Raw genomic sequence first — 21,281 nt, 5'->3', positions numbered from 1 at the left:
CCGTCACCCCCCGCCAATTGCATCCACCGCTTGGGCTGCGCATGCGCAGCCGGAGACGGCCGAGTAAAGGAGCGGGGCCGCCTAGCGGAGAGCCGAGCTGCGGATGAGAGCGCCGGACGCCCAAGGCGGAAGTGGAGGAGCAGCCGGAAGTATCCCGATTCCCAGCCAGACTGATCGTGTGACAGGCTTTGACAGGAGCGGGAGCTGCGGAAAGGAATCGGTGGCAATGGAGTTGGGCGAGCTGCTTTATAACAAGTCGGAGTACATCGAGACGGTGCGCTTGTCCAGGCATCAGATCTCCTCTTTCCAAGCCTGCGTCCCTTTGAGGCTGGTGTCGCCCTACTGCCCCACCCCGGGTCGCTTTGGCGTTTAGTCCGAGATTACACAGGATCACTCCGTGAATGGCTCAGCTTTGTTATTTATTCCCTGCATGGCCAGTTTAGGCTTTTTACATTTATTCCTGATTTCATCATAGAGATAAAATGCCTTCCAGAAAGCAGGATACGTCTCATCCACCTTAATACTAATAATAATTACAGGCTTCGGGCCTTTCAGAAGTTTTGGGGGGTTTTTTGTTTTGTTTTGTTTTTTGTTTTGTTTGTTTTAAACTAACGGGTCGTAATTTGTTACTATGTGTTAAAAGATGGTTAAGTTTTTGGAATCAATACATGATGCGTGTAAATTGCTGGAGGTAGATAAGTGCTCAGTCGGCGTTGCTATTATTATTTCTTTACTGAATTCTTGTACCTCAGATATGGGTAAAGTCGTTATCCTGGAGTTAGGGCTATAAGTATAAAACTGAGACTTGAATCAATGTCTCTAACGTTAATAGGCTCTAGACCTACCACATCCAAATTCTCGATCCATTCCTGGAGTCTCTAGTTTCCTAATCCATCATTGCCTTGTTCATATGCTAGACTCATTCCATTGAGGATTACACCCCATTTTAAGTTCTTTTCTGCCCAATACGAGAGTTTTCTGGATGGAGACTTGTAGCCCAGAATCCACTCAATTTGTTCACCTCTGTGTTCTGCTCTTTCTTTTCAGGCATCTGGAAACAAAGTTAGTCGCCAGTCTGTGTTGTGTGGAAGTCAAAACATCGTTCTCAATGGCAAGGTAAGGGAGAAAGCCAGCTCCAGGATGCATACTTTTGCTTTCTCTTCACTAATTATCACATTAGCAGGGCAGATAATATGTTACCACGTCTCCCATTTATTGCTATGCATTTAAAAATTCTCTTTTTGGGGGGGCGCCTGGTGGCTCAGTCAGTTAAGCCTCTGACTTCTGCTCAGGTCATGATCTCACAGTGTGTGGGTTCGAGCCCTGCATCCGACTCTGTACTGACATCAAGAGCTTGGAGCCTGCTTCAGATTCTCTGTCTGTCTGTCTCTCTGCCCTCCCCTGTCTCTCTCTCAAAAATAAACATTTAAAAAAACATACTAAAAATTCTCTTTTTCTATTCTCCAAATTTTATTGAATACAAAAAAGATTCCATAAAAGGAGGCAACAGAAAACCTTTTTTCTTTACGCCAGGAACAAAATATGGTGGCACCCAGAACTGAAGTTATTCTAAAGTGCTGTAGTGTACCTTAACTACTAGACACAAATATATATAGGCAACAAAATATTTTAGTGTAAAACTATAAAGTAGGGGCTCCTGGGTGGCTCAGTCGGTTTAGCATCCGACCTCCGCTCAGGTCATGATCTCACGGTTTGTAAGTTGAGTTCGAGCATTGGGCTCTGTATTGGTGGTACAGAGCCCGCTGGGATTCTCTCTCCCTCTCCTTCTCTGCCCCTTCCTCACCTGCATTCTCTTTCTCTCTCTCTCTCTGTCTCTCAAAGAAAATAAACTTAAAAAAAAAAGAAACTAGAAAGCAGTAGTAATAAAATTAACTGTTTACTAATAATGATTCAGTATTAACTGAAACTCTTAAAATTGATTTGACACTCAGGAAAGACACTAAACTATGAAACAAATTTGCAAAATGGAATATGAAAGGCTGAGAATCTTGTCTGAATAAATTGAAACAGCAGAGAATGAAACATGGGAATAATATTATGACATTTCAGAACCAGAGAAAATATCCAGATACATTTGAGCTTGACAAACATTGACGTCCACAGTTATTTCCTGCCAGTTTCCTTTGAAATTTTACATCTCTAACTTACAGACAGAAAGTAGTCTCACTGTAATCAAGCAATCACAATTTTTTTCAGTAGAGACTCAATTACTGTCTCCATTAGCTCATCATACTCTGAGATTTAATAGAAATATAGTTCAGTAATTAGGTGTGATTAGCCGTTATAGACATGCTGTTTCCGCACAGAATTAGAAAACTCATGTGGAAGATTTTTAGAAATCCCTTAGCTAATTTCAGAACAATTTTCTGTGATTTTGTAGGGAAGGTTTGTTTTTTAAATTGTGATATTTACAATCACTGTGCCATCATCACCACTATCTATTTCCAAAACTTTCATTACTCAAATAGAGGCTCTCTGCCCATTAAGGAATAATTCCCCATTCCCTCCTCACTACCAGTACCTAGTAACCTCAATCCACATTCATATAATATTTATCTTTTTTTTAAAAAATGTTTATTTTGGGGCTCCTGGGTGGCTTAGTCGGTTAAGCATCCGACTTTTGCTTAGGTCATGATCCATGATCTCGCGGTTCGTGCCCTGCATCGGATCTCGAGTGGATTTATAGCTCACGCTGTCTCTCTCTCTCTCTCCTAGAAATAAATAAAACATTAAAAAAAATTAATAAAAATGTTTATTTATTCTTGAGAGAGAGACAGAGGATGAGCAGGGGAGGGGCAGAGAGAGAGGGAGACACAGAATCTGAAGCAGGCTCCAGGCTCTGAGCTGTCAGCACAGAGCCCGATGTGGGGCTCAAACCCACGAACTGTGAGATCATGACCTGAGTTGAAGTCAGGCACTCAACCGCCTGAGCCACCCAGGCATTCCTGTCCTCTTTTCGTCTAGTTTATTCACAGCATAATGTCTTCAAGGCTCATCCATGTTACAGGATGTAAATTAATACCATATATATATGTTTACATCCGTGTAAACTATCTATTTATCTAGTTGTCTGTATTGTGTAGCCTTATTTGTCTTTCTGTTGCTTACTTTTTTTAAAACTCAGTCATTATAATAATCACAGTAGGAAACACGTATCACACTAAGTACCACTGTTCTCAGTTCTGTTTCTAAGATTTCACTGTGGTTTGTGTATTTTCGCTGCTGTGTGCAGTTCCATTTATCCCCTGTCCTATGGCCGTTTTGTTTCCAGTTCTTTGTTTTGTCCCTTTCAGAATTTTGAAATTTCCGTTTCCCGAAACCCTTATATCAAGTGTCACAGTGCCTGCAGGAGTAGACAGGGACCAGATGAGTAAAGACTGGGTGCCAACAATAGTGTTGGGACCTGGTGAAGTGGTGAATCCAGGTCCTACCTAAGTCAAGGTGATTGTTGCCTGTGGGAATATAGGCCTATATTTCTAGAGCTTCTGATTTTCTCAGAAGAAACTGGAAATCTGTGGGTTTTTTAAATTTTTATTTTATTTATTTATTTATTTATTTTTGAGAGAGAGAGTGCGAGCGAGTGGAAGAGAGGGGCGGTGGGAGAGAGAGAGAAAATCTTAAGCCCCCCATGTTGGGGCTCGATCCCTCAACCCCACGACCCTGAGACCACGACCTGAGCTGAAGTCAAGAGTCAGATGCTTAACTGACTGAGCTACCCAGGCGCCCCCATATAGTGGAACGTTTTAAAAATTATCTTTATTAGAGTCCAAATATCCATTAGCTGATGAATGGATAAAGAAAATGTGGTTTATATATACAATGGAATACTACTTGGCAATGAGAAAGAATAAAATCCTGCCATTTGCAACAATGTGGATGGAACTGGAGGGTATTATGCTGAGTGGAATAAGTCAGTTGGAGAAAGACAGATATCATATGTTTTCACTCATATGTGGGATTTGAGAAACTTAACAGAAGACCATGGGGGAAGGGAAGGGGAAAAAATAGTTTCAAATAGAGAGAGAGGCAAACCATGAGACTCTTAAATACAGAGAACAAACTGAGGGTTAATGGGGGCAGGGGAAAATGGGTGATGGGCATTGAGGCGGGTACTTGTTGGGAGGAGCACTGGGTGTTGTATGGAAGCGATGAATCATGGGAATCTACTCCTGACGCCAAGAGTACACTGTATACACTGTATGTTAGCTAACTTGGCAATAAATTATATTTAGGAAAAAATATATAATAAAAAATAAAAATGATCTTTATTGAGGTATAATTTACATACAATAAAGCATACCCATTTTAAGTGTGTAGTTTGACATGTTTTGATTGATGCATACACCTATGCAGCCACTACCACAGCTAAGATGTAAAATGTTTCCATCACCCTCATTTTCCTTGGACCCCTCTGTAGTCAATCCTCCTCCTACCCTTGGCCCCAGGTAACCATTGGTGTAAAGCTAACATAGATTAGCTTTGCATTTTCTAGAGTTTCTTATAATGGCAATTATGTACTCTGTCATCAGGCTTCTTTCACTCAGCATAATTTTTTGGGGTTTTTTGTTTTTGCTTTTGTTTTTTTATTTTTTTAAATGTTTCTATTTATTTCTGAGAGAGAGACAGAGAGACACCATGAGCAGGGGAGGGTCAGAGAGAGAGGGAGACACAGAATCTGAAACAGACTCCAGGCTCTGAGCTAGCTGTCAGCACAGAGCCCAATGCGGGGCTCAAACCCACAAACCACGAGATCATGACCTGAGCCAAAATCGGACGCTTAACTGACTGAGCCATCCAGGTGCCCCACAGCATGTTTTTGAGATGTATCCATGTTGTTGTGTATGTTAGTGGATTTATAGCTCACTGCTTTTTGTAGATGAGTAGTATCATTATGGAACTTTAAGACATACAAAAGTGGGGAGAACATATCATGAATCTCCATATATTCATTCNTGAACCGTGAGATCCTGACCTGAGCTGAAGTTGGACGCATAACCGACTGAGCCACCCAGGAGCCCCACAATATTCTGACATTCTGTTTCACCAATACCCGCCCTGTAAACCCATACTTACTTTGACTGACATGAGGGCAGGGAGCTGGGTATTTTTAAAGGAAAGTGCACACATCGTATTATTTCATCCATAAATACTTCAATATGTATTAGTAAGATTTAAAAACTTTAAAAATGAAGAACACTCTTATTATATTTTTTAAGAAGCCAGTAATTTCCTAATATCATCTAACCCTTGGTCCATGTTCAGTCTTTCTAGTGTCTTAATATTAAGTCTTTTTACAGTTGGTTTCTTTGAATCAGGATCCAAATAAGGTCAAGTACACATTGTTTCTGGTTGATACATCTCTCAGGGCCCTTTAAATCTATAACAGTTCTCTTCCCCCATCCCATATTTTCTCCCTTTGCTACTTATATGTTGAGGAAACTGGCTCACTGTTGTAGAATTTTCAGATTTGGATTTGGCCAACTCTATTTGCATAAGCCATTGAATGGGGTCTCTATGCCCCTCTCCTGCCTCTTCATTAGTAGAGCTGAAGGCTTGATCAGATTCCTCTATCTCATGTTTATTTCTCTTTCCCTCACGCACAGCTGTTGTCATAGAGAAGGCTCATTCTTTCATTTTACCTTGATCCCCTGGAGTCATCTAAAGGGTCACTTTTCCTCCAGTCTTACCTGCCTCCTCCATTTAGACTCTAGGCTGCTTTCAGAGTAATATTTCTAAACTAAAGATTCAGTGTGTTAATCCTCTGCTTAAAAACTCTGATTACTTGAGGCGCCTGGGTGGCTTAGTCGGTTAAACGTCCGACTTTCGCTTAGGTCATGATCTCGCGGTTCGTGGGTTCGAGCCCCGCATCGGGCTCTGTGCTGACTGCCAGCTCAGAGCCTGGAGCCTGTTTCAGTCTGTGACTCCCTCTCTCTCTGACCCTCCCCTGCTCACGCTGTCTCTCTCTCTCTCCTTGAAATAAATAAAAAACATTAAAAAAAAAAAAAACCTCTGATTACTTATATCCTCTAGGGCTATAAGCCTAAGCTTCTGTGCTCAGCATACATAAGGCCTGGTCGCTTGCTTACTTTTCTGGCTAGAACCACAGCCATATGCACTTTTTTTTTTTTTACCCCATTTATTCATTTATTCAAAAGACATTTCAAGAATGCCTACTCTTTACCAAGCATGGGGCATTAATCCTTCCACCCCACCCCAAACTTCTGATCACAGTATCCACACTGCAGCCCATGCAGACAATCTTTGGGGAAGCCAGATACCATACCCTGCAGCATAGCACTTCATCTGAGTCTAGAATTGGGAAGAGGAACCAGAAACTCATTAGGTCCACCTGTGGGATTACAAGGTTGAAGGTAGTCGTGTTAGGAGGTCGGACAAAGGCAGGAGCAGCCTGGACTCTCACTGAGCTAAGGCTTGGGGGCAGGTGGAAGCAAGTAAACCTGAGGAGGTGAGTGAACTCAGGGTACCATATTCTCAGTGAACGTCTGTTTATTCAGTGAGTCCTATTTGTGGAATATACTGGGAACCTCTTCCACTGAGTCAGTGTTACAAGGCCCATTCTCTTTACCTTACAAGTCATCCCTTTTCCCAGAACATATGACTCTGTAGGTCAAAGCATAACTTCAGTAAGTGTCTCGTTACCTACTCTTTTCTGTTTTGTTTTCAGCTGTGCTGGTAGTTATTTTTTTAAATGTGCTTTGTTTTGTAGACCATTGTGATGAATGACTGTATTATCCGAGGGGACCTGGCAAATGTGAGAGTTGGACGTCATTGTGTTGTGAAAAGTCGGAGTGTCATAAGGCCACCATTCAAGAAATTCAGCAAAGGGTATGTAATTTAATTACCTTGTTTGGGTCTTGGGTGGGATGCTGCTGCTGGTGGTGTGTTCCGTGTGTTGAGGTGTGGTGTAAGGAGCAGGTCTGTGCTATTGTTTGGGACACGGAGGAAGAATTCACTATAATGAACACAACTCTAGTGGTGGTGGTCTTAGTCTGGTTGTTGGTTGGTTACCAGAAATAGAATCCACTTAACTAGGGGAAAAAAGCAAAGGGGATTCTGATGAAACAGACAGGGGCATATTTAATGGAATCTCAGAGTAGGAGAAGGTGCCAGGCCTCACAAGGGACTAGAGCCTAGAACTGGAGAGCTAGCCAGAATCACGACAACTAGTCTGTTGCTCTGTCACTGAGATTATACTGCTTCTCATATGTCCTTGTCTCTGCGTTTCTACTTCCCTCCCCTCTCTTATACATGGTCTTTGCCTTCCCCCATTTCTCATGGAGCCTTCCTGAGCCCCCTAATTTATATCAATTCTCCGTTTAAGCTTCAACAGATACCGACCAAGGATTTTTAGGTCTTATTTACAGAATCTTGGGAGAGGAAATCTGATTGGCTCACCTTGACTTGAGTGCCCACCCCTCTCTTAACAGTTGTGACCCAGAGGGCAGGGTCAAGTCAGGCCCACTGTTCTCACAGTGGGAATAAGGATTGCCCAAGAAAGGACATGGACAGGGCAGGAAAACTGTCCCCTATGCCTCATGTGCTGGTTTTGGGGTTTGATTTATTTTTGGGATTATTTTGTTTGGTTTTGGTTTTGGTTTTTTGGTGGGTTTTTTTTTTTTTTTGCCTCTCCCTCTTTTCCCACCTGGCTTCTACCTCTGGCACTGTCTGCATGTCACTGAGTAAGTCAGCAAGCATTTACTGAGTGCTTTTTTTAGGTCAGTCGCTAGGTTATATGCTGGGTACATAAAGATGGATGAAATTGCATTCTGCCTCAAAGTTCTCAAAACCTAGTGGTAGAAACAATTACACAAGTAGATAGCTACTATAAAATATGGTAGTATAATGTGGTAGCCACTGTATAATGTCACACTTCTGTCATAGGGCTATGAACATGGTTAGGGAGGAACAGAGAACAGAGCAACCAACTGAGACTGTAATACCTAGGAACACGCAGAAATGATCCTGCATTTCTCAGAATGAGGTCAGATTCCAGACTTTCTATTACATACAGGAACTGGAGCAGGGAGTCTGTAAGTCATTCACATGAAAACATTTGCTCATTAGCTCAGAAGGCAATTGGGGGAAAACTAGAAAACCTCATGGTAGCCTTTTGTGGTTACATACTGTAACAGGTACTCTGCTAGAGTTGTTGACTCTCCCTTCTGATAATGGCATTGCTGGGCTGGATATGGTCTCAGCAAAGCACCAAGAATAAATAATAAATATGGGGTTTATTGGTGAATTGGGAGGATATATAAGTGAGAATAGTTCACATGAGAAATATAGAAGTATAAAAGTGTAAATAGCAACACATGCATAGCAAGTGACTTTAGGAGCACCTGGGGGGCCCAGTCATTTGGGTGTCTGACTCTTGATTTCGGCTCAGGTCGTGATCTCATGGTTCGTGAGATCAAGCCTCATATCAGATTCTATGCTGAGCGCGGAACCTGCTTGGAATTCTCTCTCTCCATCTCTGTCTGCCCCTAACCAGCTTGTGTGTGTTCTCTCTCTCTCAAAATAAAAAAACATTAAAAAATGGGAGTGTGTGCATTTCTACCTACCCTCGTCCCACATATGTCAATGTCAGAACCAGGCAGTGGAAAATAGAACCAGATAAGAATATCAGGTTTGGAATTTTAATTAATTAATTTTTAAGTTTTTTTATTTAGAGAGAGAAAAAACACAAGTCGGGGAGGGACAGAGAGAGAGAGGGAGAGAATCCCAAGCAGGCTCCACACTGTCAGGGCAGAGCCTGACACAGGGCTCATGAGATCATAACCTGAGCTGAAATCAAGAGTCGGACACTTAAGTGACTATGCCACCCCAAGCATCCCTGGAATTTTTAATTTAAAAGTAAAGGACTGATGGTGCTGCTGTAGGCTGTGATAAGATTAAGGAATTCATTGTCACATGAGGGGTGCAGATCAAAAATATGAATGGATTAAGGAAGATTTAAATAAATTTTAGGCCCTCAAAGGACAGATATGATCTCCAACAAAATATTCCTGACAAAATAGAACACAGGACTAGAAAGAGCCAATGAGCATCCAGCTAATTTATTTTACTTCCAGTCCAAATATTTTACATCCCAATGTTTTGAAATTACTTGTAAATATGATCCTAGAACCACTGTCCATGACATTTGAAGATTCATGGAGAATGGGAATGATGTCAAGTCTGGAGAAAGCCCCCTCACTCGTACTCATCCTTCAAGTCTTGGCTTACATATCACTTTCAATTAAACTTTTACCAAACTGCAAACCTAGGTAAAGTCTCCTCATTATATACTCTCATATCTTGGTGCTTTTCATCTGTAGCACTAATCACAGTTGTAATTAATTACTTACATAATCATTTATTTAACCTCTCTTCTCTTGATTGCAAGCTCCTCACTGGCAGGGTTGTGTACCTTTTGCTTGCCATTATGTCTCCAGTTCCTAGCATAGAATCTGGCATATAGTAGGCACTCAAGAAAATCATTGAATATACAAATGTTTAGAATGTTGAATGCTAGAAAATACATCCCCAAAATCTGATGTCAGTTCCTTAAAGCCCTGTAGAGCAGATTACTGAAAATGTGACCTATGAGCATTTTCAAGGAGACAGGAATGAACAAAAGCTTCATTCATTTGGTACCAGCTCTTTTAGCTTGGAGGGTCTCTGCTCCTGCTTTGCTGTTTCCTTGCACACTGCTTGTCTAATATTTCTGATTTTGAGCTAGTCATCACCTTCATCTTCAACATTATAGAATTCCCCTAGCCCAAGGATTCTTGCCTTGCTAGGAGTAGTCTTGTTCAGATACAATGATAAAGTTGAGAATACGGTCTAGAGTTCTATAAACCTCGACCAAAAGCACATCACCTTGACATGTTTTTGTTTGTTCATTTTCTTTTCCTTCTCTAGCGTTGCATTTTTTCCTTTACATATTGGGGACCATGTCTTTATTGAGGAAGATTGTGTGGTCAACGCAGCTCAGATTGGCTCTTACGTTCATGTCGGCAAGAACTGTGTGATTGTGAGTATGGTGTCCTGGCTGGCTAAATGGCCTTTCTTCCCTCAAGCTCACGTCCCTCCCATCAGTGGGCCTCCACTTTTTTTTTTTTTTAATGTTTTCTTTCTTTCTTTTTTTTTTTTAATATTTTTATTTATTTCTAGGAGAGAGAGAGAGAGAGCGTGAGCAGGGGAGGGTCAGAGAGAGAGGGAGTCACAGACTGAAACAGGCTCCAGGCTCTGAGCTGGCAGTCAGCACAGAGCCCGACGCGGGGCTCGAACCCACGAACCGCGAGATCATGACCTAAGCAAAAGTCGGACGCTTAACCGACTAAGCCACCCAGGCGCCCCTGTGGGCCTCCACTTTTGTTACCAAGCAGGGTAAAAGTAGTTTCTGGCCTACTGGAATTATTATTGGATTTGGAGGTTTTTAGGCATTAATAATCATGGCTAAACTTTATCAGACCTCTTCTATATGATGTTAAACTCTTTCCTTTGATGATCTTATTTGACCTTCATAACCATCCAAGGGTGATAGGTACTATTATTATTGCTATTTGTGGGTAAGAAGCCTGAAGACCTTAGATATTAGAGGATTTGACAGGGTTATTAAGTGGTAGAGCTGGGATTCAAACCCAGGCAGCACAAATGACCATGCCCCCACATGCCTACTTGTTGCCTTACCTCCAGGAGCATACAGTGTACGTACAAAGGGGATGACATTAGGGAAACTGCAAGTAGTTCAGAGTGATGGGTGTGCAGGGTACAAGCGAGCCCTTCCTCAGTGGAACCTATAGGACCCTGGCCCACAGGAGCCTTAGCATCCACTTGTTTCATCCAGCCAGGGCTTTACAAATTTGGGCTTCTTAGTATTTCATAGATAAAGAGGTTGGTTTCAGTTGGAATTTATGAAAACATCCTGGGTGAGATTATGTCATTATTACAGTCATTATTAATGACTGTAGCTGAATTGCCTTAAGGTTTAGGGAAGATGCTTCCTATATTTTAAATCTGTACCCACATTCTAGAGTCTTGGAAAAGGCAAGAACTTTCCATGTTTTTAAATGGCTGTTCCCAATAATGCAGAGGCAACTCTCTGCTCTGGATAAGATTCAGGTATCAAAATACTTGCCGAATCTGGGGTCCCTGGGTGGCTCAGTCGGTTAAGCATCTGACTCTTGATTTTGGCTCAGGTCATGATCTCATGGTTCATGAGTTCGAGCCCCACATTGGGCTCTGCACTGATAGCATGGAGCCTGCTTGGGATTCCCTCTCTTTCTCTCTCTCTCTCTCTCTCTCTCTCTCTCTCTCTCTCTGTCCCTCCGCTGCTTATGCTCTCTCTCTCTCAAAATAAATAAATAAACTTAAAATAAAAAATACATCCTGAAACCATGCGGTCATATTCCACAAGCGAAGATGGACCATGCAATGGAGAGCCACGTGGCTGTGGAAATCTGACTTCTTAGTCATAATTAAGGGAAGTTGTTTTGCCAGATATTCTGCAAAGGAGTCCCTCTGTATGTATCAGAGACAGAGAGTCTTTAGTTTGGCATGATGTTGAAGAAAGGGGGAAAACAGTGAAACTCATTCTGTTCAACAAAAGCTGGCTTTCTAAGTCACAGCTAGATTTTTCTTTTTCTTTCTTTTTTATTTTTTTAAGTTTATTTATTTATTTTCAGAAAGAGAGAGAAAGTGAGAATCCGGGAGGGGCAGAGAGAAAGGGAGAATCCCAAGCAGGCTCTGCACTGCTCGGGGCTCAAACCCCCAAACCATGAGATCATGACCTGAGCCAAAGTCAGATGCTTAACTGACTGAGCCACCCAGGCGCCCACAGCTGGATTTTTTTGACACTTTCTGCAGCAAAATGATGACATCCTTATACTAGCCTAGGTGTTAGTCCTGTCCTTTATCCCCAGAGCAAAATGTCTGAAACGTTAAAATCCAAATGCTCTTCCTGGTACTGAGGGAATTCTAGTCTTCTTGTCCTGTGTTCTGCTTTTTGTGCTAGTTAAAAAAAATTTTTTTTAAACATTTGTTTATTTTTGAGAGAGAAAGAGAAACAGAGCATGAGACAGAGAGGGAGACACAGAATCTGAAGCAGGCTCTAGGCTCTGAGCTGTCAGCACAGAGCCCAATGCGGGTCTCGAACTTGGGAACAGTGACACTTAACTGACTGAGCCACCCAGGCACCCCTTTAACACTTTCCAATACATCAGTTCACGGCATAGTCACTGTTGAGCATTGGCAGTATTTATTCAAATCCTCAAGGTAATCTCAAGAGAAAAATTCTTTTTGAAGCATAGAATCTCGGAGCTAGCAGGAATTCTTTTAGAGTCCAGCTGTCCCTGTGACCCACAGATCCTTCCTCTAGCACTCATTTTGGAAGTGTGAAAGCATGGGTGTCAATCAGAACTGCCTGAATGCCTACAGGAAAAGCCTAACAGGCAGTCTTAACAGTCATTGTTATTGCACTGTGAGCTTTGCCTTTATTATCTCTAATCCTCACAGCATCCGGAAGGTTTGGTTTTATGTTCTGTTTCACAGATGAGGAAACCAAGGCTCAGAGATACAAATAACTTGTATAAGGAGATGTAAGTAGCTGTAATACTANTTATTGCACTGTGAGCTTTGCCTTTATTATCTCTAATCCTCACAGCATCCGGAAGGTTTGGTTTTATGTTCTGTTTCACAGATGAGGAAACCAAGGCTCAGAGATGCTAAATAACTTGTATAAGGAGATGTAAGTAGCTGTAATACTGGCAACATGTAGTTCTTGACTCCTCCTTGGAAAGTTCGCCACAAAAGAATAAAGAAGTAGTTTCAGCTTTTAACCTCCTCACCTATTGCCAATCTACTCATGCCTAAGAAGTACTGGCATTTTTACTTTTGCTGCTATTTAATTGATCAGTTTCCCCAGAATGCTCTGAAAGCTGATTAAGCATCATTTGTCTGAGTGGGCAAAATGGCTAACTAGTGGACACGATAGGTACCTACTACAGCAGTTCTGGTGGCTGGTGGGACACAGAGCAAAGTTTTATTCACGTTGCTCTTCCTTTCTAAGGCCCTTTGTCTGCAGATGCCCTGTATGTGAATGTAGCATGCCTGATGCAGCATATTCAGTTTCATTTCACTCAGTGCCTCGTGTCCTTAGTCTGTATTATTAGGGGCTTAGGTGCCATAGGGTATCTTTGAGTTAATTTGGGACTCACCAGGGGAGCTGGCCATCTGCTGTATATTTGGCCAATAGGGGCGCCTGGGTGGCTCAGGTGGTTAAGCATCCAAGTTTCAATTTCAGCTCAGATCATGATCGCACAGTTCATGAGATTGAGCCCCACATCGGGCTCTATGCTGACAGCACAAAGCCTGCTTGGGATTCTCGCTCTCCCCTCCCCTGCTTGTGCATGCATATCTATGCTCTCTCTTTCTCAAAAATAAATAAAGAAATGAATAAAAAAGAAATTGCCAGTAGTAGGTAATTATGGGAGAGAACTTTCTAAGAGTGAACGAGAAGCTGCAGTTTTAACTTGTTTCTGAGCTGCAGATACTGTCAAGCATTGCCAAGGCTATTATCCACTAGCCACAGACAGCTTAGCAGTCACTTAAAAAATTCAGACTGAGAAGTATAAACTTTGTAAAAAATTCTTTTGGCAATTTACTTGGAAATTCCTAGAAATACATAATGATGTGGGTATTTATTTATGTTTAATGTTTTGTTTATTTTTGAGAGAGAGCACACAAGTTGGGGAGGGACAGAGAGAGAGGGGAATAGAAGATCTGAAGCAGGCTTTATGCTGTCAGCGGCAAGCCTGATGCAGGGCTCAAACTCACAAACTGTGAGATCATGACCTGAGCTGATATCAGACGCTCAGTCACCTGAGCCACCCAGGTGCCTGATTTGGGTATTTAATAATGGGGAAATTTTTAATACGGCTTTCATATCCCTTAGTAAAATCTGAGATCTGGATAAGTTTAGCATTGTTCTGATGTTGTTAGGAATTCCCATTGTCAGCCAAATGTGCTTTATCAGACCAACTGACCAAAACACAAGTGAACTCACGGGGTCTGGTGATGTAAATGCAGTCAATAAAGACCAAATCTTTCATTTAGTTTGCAGGTAGTCTGAGGCACAATGTTAATCTGTATATAGAAGCCTCTCCTTCGCCTTAACCCATGAAACAATGAATCTATCAGGCCTTTTTTCTTGCCCTCAAAATGCTGTCGGTGATAGCAGAATTGAAAAGTGAAGGCAGTGGATGAAGTCAAGCACAAGGCTTGGCTGAAACCTTCAAAATGAACATGTTGGCTAATATGAACCAAGAGTACAAAAGTAGATCCTAATTCTATGCACAAAATGGCTCCAGGGATTCAATTGATGTCATGAGAATTAGTCTCCTTCTCTTCCCCACTTTTCTCTAGGAGACTCTCAGGCAGGTTCTTCCTTCACGGAAACAAGACAGCTGGTCCAAGTGTCCATCCTAGCCATGGAAAGAGCTTCTTTTCCCAGTAGTCCCAGCAGAAGCTCTGATGTTGAGATTCATCAGACTGATCTGGCTCATTCCCTAAACCAGTTGCCATGTCCAGGCTTAGAGTTTGGGGTTAGGACGGGAACTGTGATGGGCAGGGGATGGTAACCAAGGGCAATATGGGTCCTGTTGCCAGAAGAAAGGGGAATGAATGTTGAACAAGCAAAATAATAGATGTCCACTAAATAACAAAAAAAAAAGGAAATTGTACAACTTTTGGAAGACTGGATTTCACTCTGTAGTGCTTAAGATAACCTGAACTGTCCCTAGCTTACAACCCCCTCCCTGAGTTCACATACACACACACTCACACTCGCACACAAGCACACTCCTACTTCCTTCTGCTTGTGAGATGCCACCCAAAGTAGAGAACTGTGGCCAAACCTCTTGTCATTGTCCCTGCCGTATGATATCAGGAATGGAGAATATATAAAATAGCATCCTACACAGCAGACCAGACAACTTTTACCCCATTTCCTGATCTGTTTCCTAGTGACGATTTTCATTTCAGGGACGCCGGTGTGTGTTGAAAGATTGCTGCAAAATTCTTGACAACACGGTTTTACCCCCAGAAACTGTGGTACCACCATTCACTGTCTTCTCTGGCTGCCCGGGTAAGCTTGGGTGTTGATTATCAAAGCTCAAGTTGTTTTTCCATCACAAAAGTAATGGGTACATCTTCTGTCTCTGACAATATATTGATCTAGCTAATTTAAAAGCTTCTCCTGTGACGGGAGTCCCTCGAAATGCTATCTAAAACGTAACCAGTATCTTTTTAAATGTATAATTGGGTTCACAAGGAAATTTCAAGCAAAGAGGAAACTAAATCCACACTATAAGGATGTTTAAGTTTATGTATCTTCATAATAGAGTGGTTTAGGGTTTGATACTCCTGCGGGGATGAGAGATAGAGCCTTGCATCCACACATGGCAGAGAGATCTTCCTGAAGGGTGATCTCTTGATAAAAAGTTGATATAGAATAAACCTACCACTAGCAAAGGAAAAGCACAAAGAAGCAAGTCTCTCTTGGCCTGGGCTCTGGGTGGAAAAAGAAAAAGTTTGTCCAGAGAATTCTAACAATGGCTTCACATTGACTGGGAGTTTATACTTCCCACACTGCCCAGGAAAGCCCAACTGAAAAGTTGACATAATATATAGTCTAGGACCAATGATACCTATAGGACCTGAGAAGAGCAAATATATTGCCTCTTGACCTTGGCTGATGGAATGCCCTCAAGTCAAGCCCTCATGAACTCAGAGTTCCAAATGGTCAAACATGTGAGCAAACAAAAGTCATACATGCTCATCCTAGAAAACTTGGAAAACACTGGAAAGCAGAAGGAAAAAAAACCTCAAGTCCCATGCTCTCAGCCCAAGACAGTCTCTTTTCTTTTCTGTGTTGTTTTATATGGTTGAACTCATGCAGCATGTACAGAAGCTCCCCAGAGATGCACAGATGGAAGATGCTATGTAGAGAGAGATTTGACAGTAGATGAGATCTACCGCTGGGTGGTTTAGTTGTTTTTCCAATTAAAAAACTCATTACTTAGATCATTAACTGTGAGTTTCAAAGATGTACAGAATCATCCACTCAGACTCTTTGGGGAAGAAATTGACCAATCTGCTGTTTGATGCACCTTTGCCTTTGCAGAGGAGGAAGGAGAGCCCTGCTGAGTCATCCTCCCTTATGGCAGAATTCAACTGTGGAAAGTTGAATCATTCTTAGCAAGTGCAGATCAGAACAGCCCTTACAGTTGTTTTAGTTTGATTGTTAAACAGGTACCTGATCTGAGGTGAGAAGTATATTGCCAGAGAAGTATCCTTTTTTTTTCCAATGTTTATTTATTGTTGAGAGAGAGAGAGCAGGGGAAGGGCAGAGAGAGAGGGAGACAGAATCCGAAGCAGGCTGTGCTGTCAGTGTAAAGCCTGACTTGGGGCTTGAACCCATGAATCATGATATCATAACCTGAGCAGAAGTTGGACACTCAACCGACTGAGCCACCCAGGCGCCCCCACCAGAGAAATATCTTGATCACTTTTAACTTTTTAAAGGTCCTTAGAACCAACTATGGTCTTTGGGCACCGAGGGCAGAGGCAGGGAGGCACCACTTTGTATTTGAAATCCAAATAAGTGGTTTAGAGGTTCTGATGTGTTCAGAGGTTCTGATGGAGGATTTAAGCTGCCTGAGACCTTAGAGATCATTGCATAGATGGGGGGAACTAGAGAGGTGTGGGGTGTGTACAGGGTCAGAGCTGGCTCATGGGAAAGCCTTGACTAGCACCTAAGACCCCTTATTTAGAATCCAGTACTTTCTAAGGGCTCCACCTCTTGAAACTGAGCAGTGGAACAAAATGAAAGGCAAACCATCTGGAAAGAATTTTGGCCAAAATTGCGTACAGGAGTCAGACAGAAGTGATTGAAGGAATAGCCTGGCATAGCTGTCTAAGAATACAGGCCTAACATGATGAGATCTGATGTTTCATGAGGAGCTAAAAATCTGAATTTTTATGTGATATCCCTGGACTTTTAAATATTGGCTGCTAACTTTTTAAAAAGTTTAAATACTATGCAGACCAAACATAGGTTTATGAATCTAACACAGGCTGCTCATTCGTAAAAGGTTCCTGTGTGAATTTTGTATTTTTAAGACCTTTTTTCCATCAGACCTGTTATTTTCTCTCTCTGTAATATGCATGTATTTGTTCTTGTACGTATGTTAATGTGTAGGTATGTGTATTCACATGTATATATACATACTTGGGTATATAATACAGGTGTATGAAACTGTTTACACCTGTATAAACAGACTCACTCTCTATTCTGTTTGGAAACTTGCTTTCTTAACAGTGTATCTTGGGCATCTTTTCTTATCAGTATGTAAAGAGATATATTGCTTTTAATGGTTATGTGTTTTTCATTCCATAAATGTACCTACCACAGTGTAACTCATCAATTCCCAGGTATACTGGATCATTAGACATTGCCTTTGGTTTTTCACTATTAGAAACTTTGCTGCCGTTAATATTCTTGTACACATACTGTTCAGTTGGGCTAGGTTATTTGTAGGATAGATTCTTAGAAGTTGGATTGTCAGGTCACAGGGTATGAACTTTTAAAAATTTGCTAGATTTTCCAAAATCGCTCTTCAAAACAGTTGTACAAATGTATACTCCCCCCCCCCATAATGTATGAGAGTGACTTTTCCTGGAAATCCTTAAATACAATTTTTTACCTTTGTATAGGATATTTCTGTTCTACTTTCATCCATGATTTGTATGTAGGGGGTTTGGGGACTGCATTCAGTTTCACTGTATGAACAGCAGAGCAGTTTCTTACCTCCACGGTGCTCCCCTTGGCTTGTCCGGGAGATGTCGCACCAGAATTCAGGGGATGGACAAACCCATCCTGGAACAGCCTCCAGTGGAGTCAAAGGTGCCTTAATAATCTCTTTTACCTGGAATTTATGTATCCATTCAGGGAATTGTATTATTTGTCTCTCCCCCACACACAAATTCCATCTCAGAGGTGTGGTCAGTAAAAATACTCTGCTAGCATTGAAGATGGAAGACTTGGAGTTAGATGTTCATAAGTACAGAAAAGAGGCCTCTAGGGGTTTAAACCGAAATCAGAGCTGCTGTCCTCCCTCGGCTCCTGTTGGTTGACTAGGTCTTTCTTTCCCCAGGACTGTTTTCAGGGGAGCTCCCAGAATGTACCCAGGAGCTGATGATTGACGTCACCAAGAGCTACTACCAGAAGTTTTTGCCCTTGACGCAGGTCTAATGTCCCTGCCTCGTGTATCGAATTTGCTTGAGCTCTAAGATGAACTTGGGGACAAAGTGAGCCAGCCAGCATCTACAGAGAGCTCTTGTGTCTCTGATACCTTCCACCCTCTTTTTTTGTTTGTCTGGTTTTGTTTAATTCTTTAGAATTTCTCAATCCTTCCAGGCTCTAAGCTCTTAAGACTTTAATAACAGAATGCCTGGAGGAGTTGTGTCCAAATGCTGTGCTTAAACCTTATCTATTAACAGTCACTCCATACCATTATCTGTGGAACACAGAATCATCTGTTCCCAACACTCCCACCCCTCGGTCCTGTGGATGACTGGATCCTGCCGAAACAGGCCCGCTGAGCACAGCCCTGTCCCAGCGTGGAGGTCACAGAGCTGGTGTGCTGCTCTCGGCCATTAGCTGCTCACATGGAGCGCTCTCAGCTTTCCTGAGCTAACACATTTGCCAGTTGCCACAATTGCTCATGGTCTTGGCAGGGGGAAAGTGTGACTTTTCAGAGCCCAGATTCCTGTTTGCTACTGAAACTTGAAGGGAGAGGTGGTTAGCATTTCTCTCCTTCCCAAAATGACCTTAACTGTCCTTTTAACCCAGGGTAATTAATAAAAGACTTTCTAGCATTCTGTTCTAGGGCCTTTGGCTTTTGCTAGAGGGGAGGCCCTCAGCACCCAGGTTTTATTTTTGCAAAGACCCAGGTTTGAGTCTCCCGTGTGGACGGGCTAGTCTGGCAGTCACTCCTTGCCTCATGGTATTTAGAGGCAACAACATATGCCTTATTTCCTTGAAGACATAGTATTTGTGACAATTATTCTCTAGCCTAGAACCATTCATCCATTCTGTATTTGCCATAAACCTCACAGTTCAGACCAAAATATTTGTACCTGGACCCAATCGTATACATGGGCCTCTTACGGTCATATTATGGGCACCTCTTAAATCACTCTGTGGGCACAGAGCCCCAAGGAGTAAATGAAGTTACCAGTGCTGTTCTTACCTCCTCCTGGGTAATAACACAACCCTGCCTGGTTCTGCTCTGACCTCTTGGCCTAAAAGGAAGAGTTAGAAGGGAAGGCCTGAGAAGCTTACCTTTGCTCAGTGCTCTGATTCTGCTGTGAACAGGGTAGGAAGTTTAGCCTTGAAGATTAAGGATCTAGCAGGAGCTATCCTGACTTAATATCTGGTTGTGGGGTTAAAATGGCTCCATGTGATGATCTCTACTACGCCGATATAAAACCATATTCTGGTTTGTCATTTTTTTTTTGTTTGTGCATTAAAAGATTGACACATAAATCATTTGAAAGTGATCCCTCTCTATCTCCAGTGAGGCTACTTTACTGCACACCTGGTGCTCTGCTGCAGACTTGACATTCACTAGTTGGCTTACGGCTCACAACAACCCAGTAGGGTGGATGTTATTCCCATTTTACAGATGAGAAAAAACCTCAAAGATCTTAGATAACTGGTCCAGTTCATACAATGAAGAAGTGACTGACCCAGGTAGTCACAGCACACCCGTCTGGCAGTGTAGCCGTGTTATTCAGCTCTGCCCTGGTAAGATGAGACTAGGCTTGCCCTTGGAGCACATCTGCTGTGCGTCCCACGTGGTACCAGTAGTCTGTGAGGGTTGCAATTTTTTTTGTTGTTTTTATGTAAGTATGTATGTATATGTATCATTTCCTGGTATCTCCCCCAGCTCCCTTCTCCTTCTGTGCCACCATAAAGGCGGATCTTGGAACTGGCAGAGCTTCAATGCTGTCTAACCTGCCTCTTGTCAGCCAGTGAAACCCTGCAGGGCGTGTCTAACAGATTACCATCCAGCCTGTGTTTGAATGCCTCCAGAAGGAAGCTTACCACTTTATGCAACTGACTGTCCATTTTCTTTTTCAGTTTATTTCTTCCAACTTCATGGAAATGTAATTGACATATAATTTTTTTTGACTGCCCACTTTTGTGAAAATTAAGAGAAAGTGGGATCTTTTAAAAGCTTCCTCAACACGATTTTAAAAGCCTTGAGTAACTCAAGTACGAGATTCCAAAAAGCCAATCCAGCTAGTAGAGAAGGAACATGCAGTGAAGTAGAACTGAGAACCCCTGTTACACATTCTGCTGCCCCGGGGCAACTGCTCTGAATGGGTTTTGGTCTGTCCTACCAGAAACCATCGGCATGCAGCAGCAGATACATATGTGTACTGCAGCCTCTGTATACGTACAGCCGCAAGCACATAGTAGGTGTGCAGCTCTCTACCTTGTTCCTTTTACTTAACGATATGCCTTAGAGGCAGTTCCACCTTTGGCACATACAGGTGATAAAATGGCAATCACTAACACTTACAGAGTGTTCACCCATGTACCACGTACTCTTCTTCTGACTTCTGTACTTTATTAACTTCTTCAGTCCTTACCACCGCCAGGGGTAGGTACAGTTACTCTCCCCTAGGAACAGAGGTTAAGTAAAATGCCCAAATGTATACAGCTGATGGGGTAGTGAGCCACGGCTGTCTCCGTGTAGAGCCCATACTTTCCTTCACTATGCTGGAATTCCTCCCTGTTCTAATACCTTTCATTGCCCGAAATTGTATCATCCGGCCACCCCTCACTGTTCAGAAAGCTGAGAAAGTATTTTGGTTTTTCAGGCAGGCAAGGGAAAGGGAGTTGGGAGTGGGTGTGGGCTGAGCCATCCAGCAGTGGCTGCCCCAGGCCGGAAGCCCAGTGAACCCCTGAGAAGACGGTCTCCTCACAATGTGCCCTGCTGTCTTGTGGCTGCAATGGTCGTTTAAAATTTTCTTTTATTTTTAAAATTTTTAAAAATGTTTTATTTATTTCTTTTTTATTTTTTTTAAATGTTTTATTTATTTTTGAGAGAGAGATAGAGACAACAGGAGCAGGGGAGGGTCACAGAATCTGAAGACAGGCTCCAGGCTCTGAGCTAGCTGTCAGC

At 42.3% G+C, this 21,281-nt stretch overlaps 1 protein-coding gene across 1 annotated transcript; it reads left to right on the top strand.

Moving 5' to 3' along the window:
* The first annotated feature begins 130 nt into the window (after positions 1-130).
* Positions 131-19,636, top strand: DCTN5 (dynactin subunit 5). Its single transcript, XM_077760484.1, has 6 exons — positions 131-274; positions 1,048-1,116; positions 6,749-6,867; positions 9,946-10,057; positions 15,067-15,169; positions 18,240-19,636. The coding sequence occupies exons 1-6, from the start codon at positions 227-229 to the stop codon at positions 18,335-18,337; spliced, it is 549 nt and encodes a 182-aa protein (XP_077616610.1). The 5' UTR covers positions 131-226; the 3' UTR covers positions 18,338-19,636.
* The last annotated feature ends 1,645 nt before the right edge of the window (positions 19,637-21,281 follow it).

Source organism: Crocuta crocuta, unplaced genomic scaffold (assembly GCF_008692635.1).
Source record: "Crocuta crocuta isolate KB4526 unplaced genomic scaffold, BGI_CrCroc_1.0 scaffold73, whole genome shotgun sequence".
Taxonomy (NCBI): domain Eukaryota; kingdom Metazoa; phylum Chordata; class Mammalia; order Carnivora; family Hyaenidae; genus Crocuta; species Crocuta crocuta.
Note: the sequence above shows the minus strand (reverse complement) of the source record. Positions and strands in the feature narration are given on the sequence as shown.

Coding starts and splice junctions, on each gene's coding strand:
- DCTN5 (XM_077760484.1), top strand. CDS start 227: ATGGAGTTGGGCGAGCTGCTTTATAACAAGTCGGAGTACATCGAGACG. Junction 1,117..6,748: donor ACATCGTTCTCAATGGCAAG/GTAAGGGAGAAA, acceptor TTTGTTTTGTAG/ACCATTGTGATGAATGACTG. Junction 15,170..18,239: donor TGTCTTCTCTGGCTGCCCGG/GTAAGCTTGGGT, acceptor TTCTTTCCCCAG/GACTGTTTTCAGGGGAGCTC.